This window comes from Penicillium vulpinum (genome assembly GCF_028829585.1).
Source record: "Penicillium vulpinum strain IBT 29486 chromosome Unknown utg000002l_segment0_segment0, whole genome shotgun sequence".
NCBI lineage: Eukaryota > Fungi > Ascomycota > Eurotiomycetes > Eurotiales > Aspergillaceae > Penicillium > Penicillium vulpinum.
In genome coordinates, this window is record NW_026643242.1 from 5,261,739 (window position 1) to 5,277,200 (window position 15,462).

At 47.0% G+C, this 15,462-nt stretch overlaps 7 protein-coding genes across 7 annotated transcripts; 2 read left to right on the plus strand and 5 right to left on the minus strand.

The window, feature by feature from the left end:
* Nucleotides 1–581: 581 nt before the first annotated feature.
* Nucleotides 582–2,661, minus strand: N7479_004980 (uncharacterized protein; the record flags this gene model as incomplete). The annotated part of the gene is made up of 3 exons (XM_057252677.1): nucleotides 582–2,105; nucleotides 2,164–2,470; nucleotides 2,528–2,661. 3 exons carry the CDS (start codon nucleotides 2,659–2,661, stop codon nucleotides 582–584), a joined length of 1,965 nt encoding a protein of 654 aa, XP_057112002.1.
* Nucleotides 2,662–3,880: 1,219 nt separating this feature from the next.
* aclA (putative ATP citrate lyase subunit (Acl)) lies at nucleotides 3,881–5,424 on the plus strand (the record flags this gene model as incomplete). Its single annotated transcript, XM_057252678.1, has 2 exons — nucleotides 3,881–4,321; nucleotides 4,408–5,424. 2 exons carry the CDS (start codon nucleotides 3,881–3,883, stop codon nucleotides 5,422–5,424), a joined length of 1,458 nt encoding a protein of 485 aa, XP_057112003.1.
* Nucleotides 5,425–7,969: 2,545 nt separating this feature from the next.
* N7479_004982 (wax synthase family protein) lies at nucleotides 7,970–9,283 on the plus strand (the record flags this gene model as incomplete). The annotated part of the gene is made up of 2 exons (XM_057252679.1): nucleotides 7,970–8,718; nucleotides 8,776–9,283. 2 exons carry the CDS (start codon nucleotides 7,970–7,972, stop codon nucleotides 9,281–9,283), a joined length of 1,257 nt encoding a protein of 418 aa, XP_057112004.1.
* Nucleotides 9,284–11,115: 1,832 nt separating this feature from the next.
* On the minus strand, nucleotides 11,116–11,334 carry N7479_004983 (uncharacterized protein; the record flags this gene model as incomplete). Its single annotated transcript, XM_057252680.1, has 1 exon — nucleotides 11,116–11,334. One exon carries the CDS (start codon nucleotides 11,332–11,334, stop codon nucleotides 11,116–11,118), a length of 219 nt encoding a protein of 72 aa, XP_057112005.1.
* A 548-nt stretch (nucleotides 11,335–11,882) lies between these two features.
* Nucleotides 11,883–12,051, minus strand: N7479_004984 (uncharacterized protein; the record flags this gene model as incomplete). The annotated part of the gene is made up of 2 exons (XM_057252681.1): nucleotides 11,883–11,980; nucleotides 12,036–12,051. The coding sequence occupies 2 exons, from the start codon at nucleotides 12,049–12,051 to the stop codon at nucleotides 11,883–11,885; spliced, it is 114 nt and encodes a 37-aa protein (XP_057112006.1).
* Nucleotides 12,052–12,559: 508 nt separating this feature from the next.
* N7479_004985 (uncharacterized protein) lies at nucleotides 12,560–13,728 on the minus strand (the record flags this gene model as incomplete). Its single annotated transcript, XM_057252682.1, has 4 exons — nucleotides 12,560–12,678; nucleotides 12,732–13,142; nucleotides 13,195–13,316; nucleotides 13,382–13,728. The coding sequence occupies 4 exons, from the start codon at nucleotides 13,726–13,728 to the stop codon at nucleotides 12,560–12,562; spliced, it is 999 nt and encodes a 332-aa protein (XP_057112007.1).
* Nucleotides 13,729–13,921: 193 nt separating this feature from the next.
* Nucleotides 13,922–15,137, minus strand: N7479_004986 (FAM50/XAP5 family protein; the record flags this gene model as incomplete). Its single annotated transcript, XM_057252683.1, has 3 exons — nucleotides 13,922–14,236; nucleotides 14,294–14,843; nucleotides 14,902–15,137. The coding sequence occupies 3 exons, from the start codon at nucleotides 15,135–15,137 to the stop codon at nucleotides 13,922–13,924; spliced, it is 1,101 nt and encodes a 366-aa protein (XP_057112008.1).
* Between the last annotated feature and the right edge of the window lie 325 nt (nucleotides 15,138–15,462).

The following is a 15,462-nucleotide window of genomic DNA, read 5'->3' on the forward strand; positions in this document are numbered from 1 at the left end:
GGTTGGTGATTGGTGTGGGTGAGAGAAGGCGGGCCTTAGAAGCAATACGGATAGTGTACTGTATGGCTGGTTCGGATTGTACGAGAGCTGGGTGTAGATGTGGCTTCCTGGGTACGGAATGTAAGGTGGGTGAACCTTGAAGCTGAGATTGAGGCTAGAAAAGATTGCGGCTGATAAGCGATAAGGATATTTCCTAATCGAGTGCACGGCCCATCGAGAAAAAGAACGTTAGGAACACTACAACACTACAACATGACTTAGCTTTGAATACCTAAACTATGATAGAATGCTACAGAGTAGACTGGAAAAGTATCATGCGGAAAGGGCACGTTCATTATTTCCCAAAAGGTCTAATCATCTACTGCAAAACGAATTAAATCAGATCTGTAGCCGGGTTGCACCCTTCTTGAGTGTCAACCCGTCAACTTGGTCATGCCACATGAACGCAGGTACATCGATACACATAACTGCTCAGAAAACATAAAAAAAGAAAAACCAAGGGATGAACCATCCGAACTCCACCGTCCTGAACGGACGGACTATATGCCAGCGGACGGCGCTGCAAAACGTCATAAACAAAATCACAGGTTGACCTCAACACGGCCCTCGGCACCGCCCTTCTGCAGGGTGGGGAGGAGGTAGGTGATGTCATCCCAGGGGTGACGGTAGAGACCAGTGCGCAGACGCTTCTGGTCGAGGTAGTGGGCAATGAGACCAATGGAACGGCCGAGAACGAACAGACCGTTGAGGACACCCATGCGCATGTAGTCCTCGCACTCCTCGGGGGAGAAGGCACCGCAGTTGCGGAGGAGGTCAACGAAGCAGACAGCGACACAGCCGTCGACGTTGAGGATCAGGTTGTCCTTCTTGGAGGTGGTGACGGTCTCAACAGCGATAGCGTAGTCGAGCAGCTTGGTGCTGGGGAAGTGCTTCTTGACGAACTCTTTAACAAGCTCGACACGGAGATCGGGGTTGTTGCGGGACTTGACCTTGTGGCCAATACCGGGGATGAGCTTGTTCTCCTTGCGCATGCTGTCGACGAAGTCACGGGGGCTTAGACCCTTGTCGAAGGCCTTGGTGAACTCCTCAGCGGCGCCATCCAGGGCACCACCGAAACGAGAACCAATGGTCAGCAGACCGGAAACGAGAGCGCTGATAAGATCCTTGCCAGCACGGGTGGTGATGATGGTGTTCATGGCACCGGAGACGGCGGGACCGTGATCGGCAGTCAGCATGAGGACCATCTCGAGGAACTTGCTGGCGTAGGGGGGCAGACGGCGACGGAACCACAGGAGAGACATGACACCACCAATGCCAATATCCTCTCTGAAGACATCGGAGATGGGCATACCGGCGTAGAGCAGCTCCTGGCCACGGTCGTCGGAGATAGTGGAGATGAAGGCAGCGGGCTTACGGACGAGACCGAGCTCCTGGGCCCAGGCGTAGTCGATGGGGATCTTAGGCACAACGGGCTCGGGGGCGGGGGTGATGTTGCCCTTCTGGAGCTCAGCGTCGTAGACCTGCTTGAGGGTCTGGGGGAGTTCCTCGAAGGTCTCGGGAACGTGGATACCAGCTTCACGCATGGCCTTGTTCTTGGTGACGGCAGTCTCAAGATCGGAGTTGGCGGAGGCACCGGCGTGACCGAACTGGACCTCGGTCTTGAACAAGCTAGCGCAAGTTCCGATAGCCCAGGCAACGATGGGCTTGGTAATAGTGCCGTTCTTGATAGCCTCGATCACCCGGTACTCCTCAACACCACCGACCTCACCGAGCAGGACAAGGATCTTGCACTCGGGCTCAGCCTGGTAGCGGAGCAAGTGATCGATGAAGGTAGTACCGGGGTAACGATCACCACCAATGGCAACACCCTCGAACACACCGTCGGTGTTCTGGGAGATAATGTTGTTCAATTCGTTGGACATACCACCGGACTTGGAGACGTAGCCGACGGAACCCTTGCGGTACAGCTTGGAGGCGACGATGTTATCCATCATACCACCAGTGTTACCGATCTTGTAAGCACCGGGCTTGATACCACCAACGGTGGCGGGGCCAATAATGGTGATACCCTTCTCCTGGGCGGTGACCATAATCTCACGAGCACGCTTTTGGTAGTCGTCAGCACTACATCCTATATAACACGGGGAATTCGGGGGAACTTACACGCTCGGGCACACCCTCGGCAATAATGGCGATGGAGCGGATCTGGGGGTACTCCATCAACTCCATGGTGGAGGTGTAGACGGAACGAGAAGAGGCGAAGTTGACAACGGTGTCAACGTCGGGGTGCTTGGCCATGGCCTTCTCAACATCCTGGTAGACAGGAAGGAGGGTCTCGCTGGTGCCCCAGTACATCTTGCTGACGAACTGACCACCGAAGGTGTAGATAATACCGGCTACGGAAGGAGTCGAGCGCTTGCAGATGAAATCAAAGTCGAGCATGCCCTGCACGGCTCGGGGTTGCATACCACTAGTCTCTGGTTAGTTTCAAAGTCGAAGTCAATAGATAGAGAATCCAATGACTTACTACACGAAGCATCGTGTCTTGTTGTGGAAAAGGCTGTGTTGGGAGGGCGTGAGGACACGGCTAGGAGGGGCGAAGCGGGTGATGTTGTCGTTGGCAGACTGCACGCCGTTGCCGGCGGAAAGAGTAGAGGGCATGATGAATCTAGGCGGGCAATTAGCATGCAAGTTTTTGGATTCCGAAGCAATTGTCCAATGATGCAGGCAATTGTAAAGACGGTCGTGCTGGAGGGCGGGTATGCTGAATAGCAATGGATAGAAGAGAAAAAAAAAAAAAAAAAAGAAGGAACTCACTTTATGGGATTAAACAAGCCGCTGAGAAATTAGAAGAAATGAAGAAAGGAGGAAGAGGTAGTACAGAAGGAGAAGGAGAAGAAGCAGAGCTGTTGAGAAAAATCCGCGGGGTGAGATACTCGGAGTACTCGCAGATACACCGTACAGCTCGTCCCAGACCGCTGGATCGAAAACAGCTCAACACTTGGCAGTCCCCAAAGTACCGGGTACTGACGATACTGTTATCCACATTACTGAAAGATTACGGGGGATGATCTTCACATGTTACCAAGGTAATGTATTTTTGCATTTGAATTATGTGCATATGTAGATAACACTTTTTTACTATACTATGTACTTCTATAGTATACATATCTTTGATGTTCGTATATAGTCTTTCTCTATCCTATATAGTATTGAATTCATACTATATATCTACAGAGTAATATGTACACTATACTAATGCTCAATTCCAAATAACAATATTAATTTATTAAAAATATTAAAAATATCGGGGTATACACTTCGTAGACCTCGGGGGCATTGTAATAAAATCCCCGAATGTAAATCCCGGTTTATCCAGAGTCAACATGATATAGTTTATAGTATACGGAGTATACGGAGTAGAAAAACATCCAGACTAGGTCAATCCGAACTCTCAACATTTGAACATTCGGTCAGCGGTATCGGGGAAGAAGTAACCTCGAAGTACATTGATTTACATAGATTTACATAGATTTAAATAGCATATGTGGCGCCACTAGATGTACCCAGTAAGTACTCCGTACTAATTGTGGAGAATTTCCCAACGAAGAGCCATCCTTTCATTTTTTTTCATTTTATCTCCTTTGGGGTTCTTTCCGTTCTGGTCAGTTCCTCAACAAGGTGGGGACCTACCGAATTGTACGCTGTAATATCCAGAACAACTTTTTTTTTTGTTGTACGCCGTACACTACAGTACACTCCAAAACCACTTCCCACCTTTTTCCTAACTCCTCTCTTACCTTCAGTTCAAAAATACCCCCCTCCTTTTCCTCCTTCCTTCTTTCTCTCATCTTTTCCTTAATTCACATCACATCACATCATGTCCGCCAAATCTATCCTCGAGGCCGACGGCAAGGCCATCCTCAATTACCACCTCACTCGCGCTCCCGTGATTAAGCCTACTCCTCTCCCTGCCTCCGCAACTCACAACCCTCCTGCTCGCCTCGCCTCCCTTCACTTCCCCGATGACAAGGCCGTCAAGGATGTCCTTGATCAGGCTGAGGTCTCCTTCCCTTGGCTTCTGACCCCCGGCGCTAAGTTTGTCGCCAAACCCGATCAATTGATCAAGCGTCGTGGTAAGAGCGGTCTGCTCGCCTTGAACAAGACCTGGACCGAGGCCCGCGACTGGATTGAGGCTCGTGCCACCAAGGATGTTGTGGTTGAGACCGTCACTGGTGTTCTCCGTCAATTCCTGGTTGAGCCTTTCGTTCCCCACCCCCAGGAGACCGAATACTACATCAACATCAACTCCGTTCGTGAGGTAAGCTTTCCCCGCAGTTTCGATAGGTGCAATTGAAGAAAAAAAAAATATTTGGAAGAACTGAAAGCTAATGGTTCAATATCTAGGGTGACTGGATCCTCTTCACTCACGAGGGTGGTGTTGACGTCGGTGATGTCGATGCTAAGGCCGAGAAGCTGTTGATCCCCGTCAACCTCAAGCAGTACCCCTCCAATGAGGAGATCGCCGCGACCTTGCTGAGCAAGGTCCCCAAGGGTGTCCACAATGTCCTGGTTGACTTCATCTCTCGCCTTTACGCCGTCTACGTTGACTGCCAGTTCACCTACCTCGAGATCAACCCTCTGGTTGTCATCCCCAACGCTGACGCCACCTCCGCCGATGTTCACTTCTTGGATTTGGCCGCCAAGCTCGACCAGACTGCTGAGTTCGAGTGCGGTACCAAGTGGGCCGTTGCTCGCAGCCCCGCTGCCCTGGGCTCCCCTATCCTCGCCTCGGCTGATGGCAAGGTTAGTATCGACGCTGGCCCGCCGATGGAGTTCCCCGCCCCCTTCGGTCGTGAGCTGTCCAAGGAGGAGAAGTTCATCTCCGACATGGATGCCAAGACCGGTGCCTCCCTCAAGTTGACTGTCCTCAACTCCAGCGGCCGCGTGTGGACCCTTGTCGCTGGTGGTGGTGCTTCCGTCGTTTACGCCGATGCCATTGCCTCCGCTGGTTTCGTCAGCGAGCTTGCCAACTACGGCGAGTACTCTGGTGCCCCCACCGAGACCCAGACTTTCAACTACGCCCGCACCGTGCTAGACCTGATGCTGCGTGCCCCCACCCACCCCGAGGGCAAGGTCCTCTTCATCGGTGGCGGTATTGCCAACTTCACCAACGTGGCCAGCACCTTCAAGGGTGTCATCCGCGCTATCCGCGAGGTCGCTACCGTCCTCAACGAGCACAAGGTCCAGATCTGGGTCCGCCGTGCCGGCCCCAACTACCAGGAGGGTCTCAAGAACATCAAGTCCGTCGGTATCGAGCTTGGCCTCGACATGCACGTCTACGGACCGGAGATGCACGTCAGCGGCATCGTCCCCCTTGCCCTCCTGGGCAAGAAGAGCGACGTCAAGGAATTCGGCGCTTAAACTGTTTAATCCTTATTTGATGTTTGTTCTTTGCAGCGTGTGTCCGTTGCATCGGTTTGTGGTATAATGCATGGCATGATATGACTTGTTTTTTGCGGGATTCCGGGGGAGGTCTGCGGATGTAGATGTCACCCCGGCGTCTGTCCTATTTTGCTGAGGGTATGGCGTTACTTCCCGCCCGGGCGAAAAGACCCGGTCCTTCTGGTGCCGACGTACATGATTCTCCGTTGATTAGATTTCATTTTCCTATGTTCACTCCTGACGGATTTAGATCGTGTGATGTCCCGTCGGATAATATCAATGATAGGCATTTATTGTCCCAGAATTGTTTTATATGTAAACATAAATCCAGTAGATTTGAAACATCGATAGTATACCTATGTAGGCACCTAGGTATTGTATATAATATGTCTAGTGGGAAAATGAACATGTGAAAAATGGAGATGAAAAAAAATCAATGTCCAAAAATACCAGGGTAATTAATACACATGCATACGGCCTGTAATTTTGAATAAGCTCATCTCCAGGTTCCAGGAAACCAAACAAGCTCCCGCACCAGAGACTCCACACAAGCTCTTCCCGAGCTTCTGCACTGATCGATAACGGCTTCAGGTCCCGCGATCAGATCCTAGGATAAAGTAGGGACCGTGCTGGAGCTGGGCTTCATACCGAGGTGTGTGGACGTAACCCTTCCGTTGCCCCGAGATTAGGGCAAGATAAGCATCGGACGAGCGGGGGCTAACTTGTTCTTATATTGAAAGAGGATTAGTGTCTATAGTGCTTGGGTTAGGGTTGGAAGGTGGTTTATTGGGACATAACATGTGCTTTCTTCGTTGTACAACATATGTAGGTTGCTCTTTTTTGTAAGGGGTGGCGGACGGCGTTGGCATGGTACCTACATACAACATACTTGTGTAACATAATTTCAAAGGCTGCAAGCGGCCGTCATAGCGGGATGCAATTAGTATAAACTATGGAACTAACAGGTTGCTTGGCGGTATATCTGACAGGGGATTTCTTTGTTGCGGACATGTTCTTCTTTACTTGGGATACGCGTTTTATATTGACAGGTCATGTGTGCCTCGGCCACAACATAAAAGAAGCCAGGTTCTATTTTACTAGAATTGGGAAACCTATGTAGAGTTTACATTTGGTATATTGTTGGAATATGGGAATAATCATTCTACGGGTTCGAAATGGGTTGGCCAGGACTAGAGATATATATTGCTACACGCTTAGAAGATCCTACTATATGGTACATAAGGCAAGGTCATTTTCAGTTGTAATCAAGTATATATCTTGCTCGATTTCATACGGGTCACTACAAGATCAACATATTATTTGACACGGTATAAATTACAAAGTAATGACTGCAGCATGCTCACTTGTTAGTACACAGTGGCGAATGTTTAACGCCCTGTCCTCACATCTGGCGGCTATTCATGACGTCACGACTAATGTATATATATATATTCGCCGAATAAATGCGATATCAGGTGCGGAGTATTTCGTATGTATATATTCACCGAATAAGTGCGATATCGTGTATGTAGTACTCCGTACACATATATGCGAACTGATAAATGCAAAGAATAGAACATAAACTCGTCTATCCATGAGGGCCAGGTGATGGCTCAGATTTCCACCTTAAAGCCATACATCTCACAAATATAGGTCGACTCTTCCATAAAGATTATCAGGCTATAGCGTCTTTGCAAGATAATCGTAAGACACAAATTAATCCAGGAAACAAGGCCTACCACATATTAACTACCCCCGGAATAGAGAAGCGGTGAACACGAAACACTAAGAGTGTTTCAACCTTGAAAGGAGGAGTTGGATATTTAATCTAGGCGTATATATATAGATCGATTCGGGTTAGCACCATCAGCCGCCAAAAGTTACTTGAAAAATGCGGCTACTTTGCAGACACGGATATCCGGTTTCCTTAACCTGAAGGTTTTAGAATTGTAGGAGCCGTCAATTCCTTAGCCAGGAACGCAAATGGTCGATAATACGACCATAGTAAAAATATACTTATATAACATTGGCGTCTACGGGTGATATTTTAAAGGTCAAAGCATCGGGGCCCACCACGGGCTTACGCAAACGCCCCAATTCACTAATTAATATCATGTAAATCAATCCGACGGCCCCTAATTATACATACTGGGCCCCCAATTTACGCCTTTCTCTGCATGTAAAGTGCATTGTGTTGCAGGGATTTTACTTTGGTCTGCATTTAAGTATTTTCAGCCGAACTCCGATGTCATTCTCTTTATCTTTCCAAGATTCTTTGTGATTCTATTACAAATCGAATATGGATTACAGGATTAGAAGTCCTTAAATATGGGCTTTATTCTAAGTTTGGCGAGTTTCGACAGCTTTACAATTTTCTTCTAGTACGACTTCTAGTCTTCCATAGTATCATGTTTGGAAGAATCGAACTCATTCTATACATGCAAGTATAGTTTTATTCATCTGTACTATTTCAACAAATGAACCCGAAACAGCAACCCGCCGCTTTCTTTTATCCCCAACCGTCATGGCTGAATATCAATCGAACGGGCGGTTGTTCGCTCTCTTCGCCCTCCAGTGTCTCATCCCCACTGTCCTCCTAATCACAACACCCAAAAGGTCAACTCTACGTTATTTGTCTATACCAGTTATGATATGGCTCGTTTCCCAAATGATGTACCCTATTCACACACCGGTATACCCATCGACCTTTCTCATTGGAAACAGTGCAACCTTCATCCTCACAGCTCTGGAACTTCTATTGATCAAGCCACAAGCTGGGAGCGACTTCGTCGATGCTAATGGAAAGCAAAAAAGCTTTTTATCTCGACTATTTGAAGCTTTTCAACTAATCACATGCTCACGCGCGATCAACACACCTCGACAAGCGAAGAATATTCCGCCTTTCCAAGAATACTACAGCAAGAGAGATTCGAAAGTGATCCCGCGAGGTCGCTTCTTGATTAGAGAAAGTGCTATTGCTGTCTGGCAGTTTCTAGCTATAGATACAATTACTGTATTGGCATCTAGACAAGCTATGGAGAACCAAGAGGAACAATCTTCAACTTCAATTTCTTCTGGCTATATGCCGGGGCTAGGGAGGATAGCAGAGGCTATTCAGATGCTTTTTACTTGGTTATTTCTGCTTCGGGTCCTCATGGGCTTTTACTACCGCGTCTCTGCGATCGTCTTTGTGAGCCTGGGGGATCCTCCCTCGAACAGCCCGCCACTTGTTGGGAGAATGAAAGATATATATACACTACGGAATTTCTGGGGGTAAGTTGTACTTATATTCGTTGGTTTGATTAGATCTAAACTTCGTGGTTCTCATAGAAAATTCTGGCATCAGATGCTACGAATTCCTCTCACGTCGACTAGCAACTTTCTTGCGCGTGATGTCCTCGGCCTACCCAGATCATCGTTCATCGAACGATACACCAACGTTTTCATCGTTTTCTTTTTCTCCGGCTTAATCCACGTAGTAGTCGACACTGTGCGAAACATTTCACCATGGGAAATGGGGACTATGTCCTTCTTCCTCTCTTTTGTTTTCGGTTATATGATTGAAGACGGTGTCCTGGCTCTCTGGAAACGAACGCGAGGTTCCCAGGACAATGCTGGCTTGCCCCCACTATGGCAAAGGATCCTTGGCTTTTGCTGGGTTATGACATGGCTGGGTGTTACGTCTCCTTGGTTTTTCAAGTCAGCGATGCTAAAGCCGGAGGAACAGATGGCTTTGGTTCCTTTCAGCGTTGCTGGGCTCATTAGTCTTCCTGTGTTGAGTTCTATAGTCATTGGCGGTGGTATTGTGTTGAAGTTTGTATTCGAGGGAGAATTTTGAGAGGAGAGGGTGTGGGCAATTTTGGATTCATCGAAGTTTCTCTGGCTGGACTTGTATCATCCTCGAAGTTTTTAAGGGGAACAAAGAACTATAATGTTGTAACATATAGAGTATAGACCTCTTGATGATAATATATTTTAGCGGTATATCACACTGAAATCTTGAACTCATTCAAGTTTCCATTTTCCCCACTTTTTAAATTCAACCTTGAGTTCACTTCCAATGTGTTGAAGGGCAACTTTTCTCCAAATCTTGAAGACCCGCTCAGTCGGCTGATATATGCGCTTAGCCTTGTATACCCTTACCGAGGCTTTGCTTTCACATGGGTCTGATATGTCTTCATTGCTCTAGTTGAGCTTCGCCCTTCCCGCTTGCACATCATACTCGAATGTGTGTCCCGGGAAGTATTCGTCACAAGCCTCATCTGTCTCAACCTAGGCATTCGGAGGGCTGCTTGACCAGCCAAAAGGTAAAATCTATCAACATAACCCGCAATAATCCTTGTTTGGAAATCGGTGTTCTTGCGATCCCCAAGAGGAATCCGCACGTATTAGCCAGTTCACAGATGAGCACAACCGCCATTTCACCCCTGCACCAATTCAAAAGTTTGTAATGGAGAGTGGGTTTTGATTGGTTTAAGTGAACTAGGTGGAGGCGCATGTATTAGTGAAGGCTAGCCTTTTTCCAAACTATTCTCTCTTCGGTGAATATTTTCATGTGCAGACTGGCCTTGGTTTCCTAGACCTAGGTGAAAAGAAGTAATGAATAAAGCGAGCAAGAGAAAAACATATAAGTAGGCTGATCTAAAAAAAAAACAAAAATTGAGAATCGCAGCTCAGTACACTGTGCCCAGGTCACGCCTATCCATTTTGCAGGATAGGTTAGCATGTTTCTTTTTTTAAAGAATTTTAATCATGGACTGAAGGACTCGAGCTCCGACTAGCGGGGGGGGAGTGCATACTAGCAGAGGAATCCAATCAGCCACTGACCGGATTGTCGATTGAAAAGTAGTTGTTTGTCTGACATTTATAGGAACATATGCTTTTTCAAAAGGGAAGGTCTATATCACACGTTGGTGCCTGAACTTTTGCCTGAACTTTTGCCTGCAGACCTTACAGTCTAACTGAAAAAGCTATGTTGTTTATTTTTAACTTTCGTTACGCAGCATGGCTATCATAAACCATGTGATTTCCCTGTTTATTCCTAACACTTGAGTCTTTAGTAGTGTAGATAGCTTCTTTCTTTCTCACGCATCTACAGAGTTTTTCTAGGGAATTCTGTTTCATAGTAACCTTCTAGATCTCTCAGGTTATAGGTACCTTGCTATTAAAGCCTCTAAATCAAAATAAGCTTTAAAGCCCCTCTTTCCTGCTAGATTAGGGTCTCACCACTATAACCTCTGTTGATATGAAGTTTTACACCCGAGATCTATATCTGCACTACCTACCCCATAGTACTCTATATTATAGAGTGTATAGCATTTTATTCGCTGCACTCAGCAAAATTGTATTGCATATCAATACTGCTCCAGCAAAATATCTTGAAGGAAATGGAAACGATCAAAACAAGGCTTTTTTGATTGCTAGCTGTAGGTCTACACAAATGTAGTGTGATACCATAAGAATTTCAAGACACATGGAAAAAATTGACTGATACGTCACTTTAAAGCAGAAAAAAATAAGAAAGAATCTCGGAAATAAGAATCAACACCAGGGTGGCACATCTTGCCCCGCCTGGTACTTTTGGCTCAGCTGCTGCTCTAGTTGGTTGAAGGAAGTATCCTCAGGATCTTTTCGTCCATACATTTGGAATGCCGCTGCAAATTTTTCGATCTAAGTAGTCTGTGCCAGAGCAATCCCGACAATTCTCTTGTTGTCTTCTGCCTTGAAATATGGAAAGAGTTGGTACATGCCTAACTCCAGTTTGTCCATCTTCCATTTGTCTAGCAAGCCCTCTTCTTTAAGCAAGACAATCATTAGGAGATGCAGGACAAAACTAGATGTCAGAGGTATGTTGTGGCTTTCAGCAGCAGCTTTCATTCTGCGATCCATAATCAAGGGTGAGTGTGAGGCTCGTATTTTCTTGTCCAAGTCGACTCCTCGCGTAATGTAGAGTATCCCGCGAATCAATCGTCGTCTCAGGTCGCTAAGTTCTTGAAAAGGGGTTCCAGGCAGACAAGCTTTGCAATCGCACACAAATCCGAGGGATCATGACGCTTGTGTCTAGTTTTGGCGTTGAGCTCTTGATACTTGCACACGTAGATTTCCTCGCCAGCTTCGATGTTCTTGGTGGCATAAATTTCGATGGATAGCCCTGGGAAGACTAGAAGTGTTGCGTTGGCCGAACACGAATGATTAAATCGCGAGCAAAGGATGTACATCGCAAAGCCTGGCGTCCCATCCCTCCGGAGGAAGGCGTTTTCAGCTAAAACCTCAAGTATACATCGATATCGCTCTAATCCATTGGTGTAAAGTGATACGAATTGTGCTTTCTGATCGGGTGGCAGCTGTAAAAAGGCCTTAGCCACGTCATGTTCCACGGTGTGAGGAGATGATTTCTGCACAGCGAGGAGGGGCTTTTCCTTCAAGATGAGGGATCTTCATCTAATCCGTTTTGTGGCGAAAGCACCCCATCCTTTGCCTGGCGAGGGCTTCAGCTCAAATGGTGCATCCGGGGGCAGTTGAAGACTGCGGTAAGCTAAAGCGCGCAGCAAGTTAGAAGCACTCTCAAATAGCTAAAAAGTGTAACGTACGATGATTTGCAGACATAGTGTTGTGTGATGAGGTGTTATGATGGTGATGATGACGAGGAAAGTAAAGAAAATAAAAGGCAAGGAGATGGCTTCGCTGATAGAAGAGACATGCGCTGGCTATCTTCAGGTCTAACAAAACTGGGAAGTCACATATGCAGAGGTAGACATACTATGTGATTCAACTGGGGAGTGTGAAGCTGAGTCTATACATATAGAGATGTTTCCCGTATGTGACTTTTGTTTATCGTGGCCCTAGTGTCATGTCGCCTGGAGATATCAGACTGCTTGTCTTTCCCACGAAGAGGTAACGTACTTCCTACCTATTTCTCTCTACAAAGGGAGATATTAACATAATTTATTTGTATATACGATACAAGTTTAAAATGGGAGATTGGCTATTGTCATTCAAGTACTACATACCAAGCCCGAAGAGCTTCAACATAAAAAATCAGACTCCGAGTCGAAATATCAGTAGAAACGACCGCCCCATATTTATACAAATACCCCAACCAACAGATAAACGATCAACGACCAAACCGTTGTGTAATAGCATCCCCAAGAGGAAACTCGGAGGAGATAGTCGGAGTCCGAGAAATACGTGGAAGTCGGGTACGATGTTGTAGGGTGGGATCTGGACCTCTATCTAGTCAGAGGCACATTAGCTGGAATGCCTTAGAGACCGTGTTAAATACATACTATTCCCTCCATCCCAGTTTGGCCGAGCAGGGGGAGGCATTGGGGCTTCGCGAGAGGTTCTCGTCTTTCCCCTTTTGGAACTACCAGTGCCGCTTCGTTGATGTCGATGAAGTTGCTCAACTCCATCTGCATTGACGGGAAACGTGGGTGTATTTGGATGTCGTGTAATCGGGGCAGAAGGCAGTGCTGAGGCATCAGATCGAGTAACCGAGGCAGGAGGAGGGGCATTGAGCGATGATAGAGCTTGGGATACTGTGTCTGAAGCTGCAGTCTGCATCCGAGATCGCATGGCACGAGCTTTGAGGAGGTTGTAGAGGTTGGTCATTTGAGCAAGTTTGTTGTTCTTGTCGCGGTACATATCATTCAATTCGAGGTTTTTCTTTTGGAGGTCTTCTTGAGTTGACTGCATATCTGTAGTACATATGTTAGTCGGATCTCTAAGAGTAGATTCAACTGGACCAACCGGACAGCTTGTTCTGCAGTGCCAGGATCTCTGTGTTGGCGTTGTGGATGACTTTGTCCATCTGCGTGTTCAGGTTGGCGTACTTCTCTGTGAGTGACTTTGCCCGGTATTCCTGGTAGAAACTGCTCGAGTCAGCCTTGGCCAATCCCATAATTAATGGCATTTTACATCGGGAAATGATACGGACATCTCCTGTGTACTTTGATATGCCCAAAATGCAAGTGCGCGACCAGCACATTCCATGATTGTGTTTGGATCCAACCCACTCAACACACTTGTTTTGTAGTCCTCAGTCGGGTTCAAGACCGTTGAAACAGCGTCATCTGGATTAAGAAGTACTGTCTGACACGCAGGACAGTGGCGACTGCTGGTGGTTGGGCGAGAGAGCCCAAGGCTATCTGCGCATGCATGACAGAAGATGTGCCTGAAACCATCAGTCTTTCGTTTAAGCTGCATCACGAGTGAGATACCTACGAGCAGGTTGTCACCACTGCTTTCTCTTTCAATTCTGCCCGACATTTGAGGGAATTGCATCTTAAAGAAAAATCCATGTTGTCGCTGGCGATGGGATGTGGTTCAAGGGAGCAAGAACTGAAGGTCACGAATTAGCCTTGTATTTTATTAGTTTAGTCAACCCCGACAGGCAATCTTGTAATGAAACAACAACTTGGACAGAGAACATGTGGTATTTGTCTATTACAGTGATTATTTTCATATTTTCAGCGAGCTAGAAAAAGAATGTATTTCCCTGAGCATCGCGCCGTGTTGAAGTCATCTTCTCTTCAAACTCTTTTCCGGGTTCATATTCATGCCACAGACTGGCTGGGTAAATGTGCTTGTTTTTCTCATACCACCGTCGATCTACGACCTTGGTTTCTGAGTAATCCTTGTCTGCGCCCTCTAGTTGATCGTCACTAGGTTGGGACAGCGGATTATCAGTGGATTTGGCAACGGGGGGTTTGTTTGAATAATCAAACAGCAAACCGCCAGCTCGAGAAAGACTGGGTACTCGGTTGGCGATGAAGTAGTAAAACTCATAATGCTGTGTGAAGATTAGATGACATTCTTGACCAATGGTAATCCCGACGGGTGAACTTACATGTGGAACAATAATATCGCCCTTGACAAGCATCAAGTCGTCGACACTGACTCGTGCCCATTCACGGCGATTATCTTTCTTGGCCTTGGATGCACCGCTAGCACCACGTACACCCATCTCAGCACCAACCTTTCGGCACCGATCCAAGAACAACCAGACATGGTCGCCCTTCTTGACTTTTACAGCTCCAGCTGGTATACTTGTTCCATCGTAGAAGACAAATGGAATGAGGATATCGGTATTCTTCACAGCTTCCTGCATGACCAAGAATTCCTTACGGAGAGTGTCGCGAGCCAGCGCTTCAGCTTCCAAGGCTGCTTTTGTCAAAGCTTTAGGTGGAGGTGGTGCGTTCGGGTTTGCTTTCATGCGTCGCGTAGTGCTATCTTCGGCGGGTGTTTTCGAGCCTGACCGTGATGCGCTTGAGTCGCGTGGAGTTGTCGCGGATTCCTCTCCTGTTTCATCCTGGTCGTCACCGAATGATAGCTTGCTTTTCGCCAAAACCTTCTTTTTCTTCTTTTTCGCGGGACCGTCACTCCGGGGAGGTGTTGACCTGTTGCGCTGCGATCAGCTCAAATGAACGGAAATAAAAATCGAGGCTCTTGACTTACCCGTCAGTTACATCGCCTGTAGAGGGGGTTGCGCTTCTTGAATTACCAGATGCCAGTAGTCCCAGAGACTTGTCATGCGCTTCGCGTTCTTTTTGCTCTAGAACATCCGCGCGCCGCTTGCGAAAATCGGATAGATGAACAAGACCGACAGTTTGCTCTTTGAGCATCTCCTCCGCGGAGACGCTTTGGCCAGCGAAGGACCGTGGAGTAGAAGTTCTACTCTCTTCTTCTGCCATTTTGAATTGCGAGACAATTAGCTTAGATTTGACTACTGAGATTAGAGAATTAAGACATCGGCCAGTGACGTCTTGTGACTAGCACGTGACCTTGAATCTCTAGCGTTCTGAGTATATTCTGCAAGATCACCAGAATTAAAAAAGTGTAGATTTAAAATAGAGGAATACCTTCACAATTGCGTATGTAAATAGCTGATTTAGTGTCTCAATTCCAATCCTCTCCCTTTCGTATGTTTCAACTCTGAAATGGTCTAAAGACACAGCGCTGCAAACAAGACAAACTCGGCTCCCATGCGCGCAACCTTCGATCTTGATCCTCTTTGAT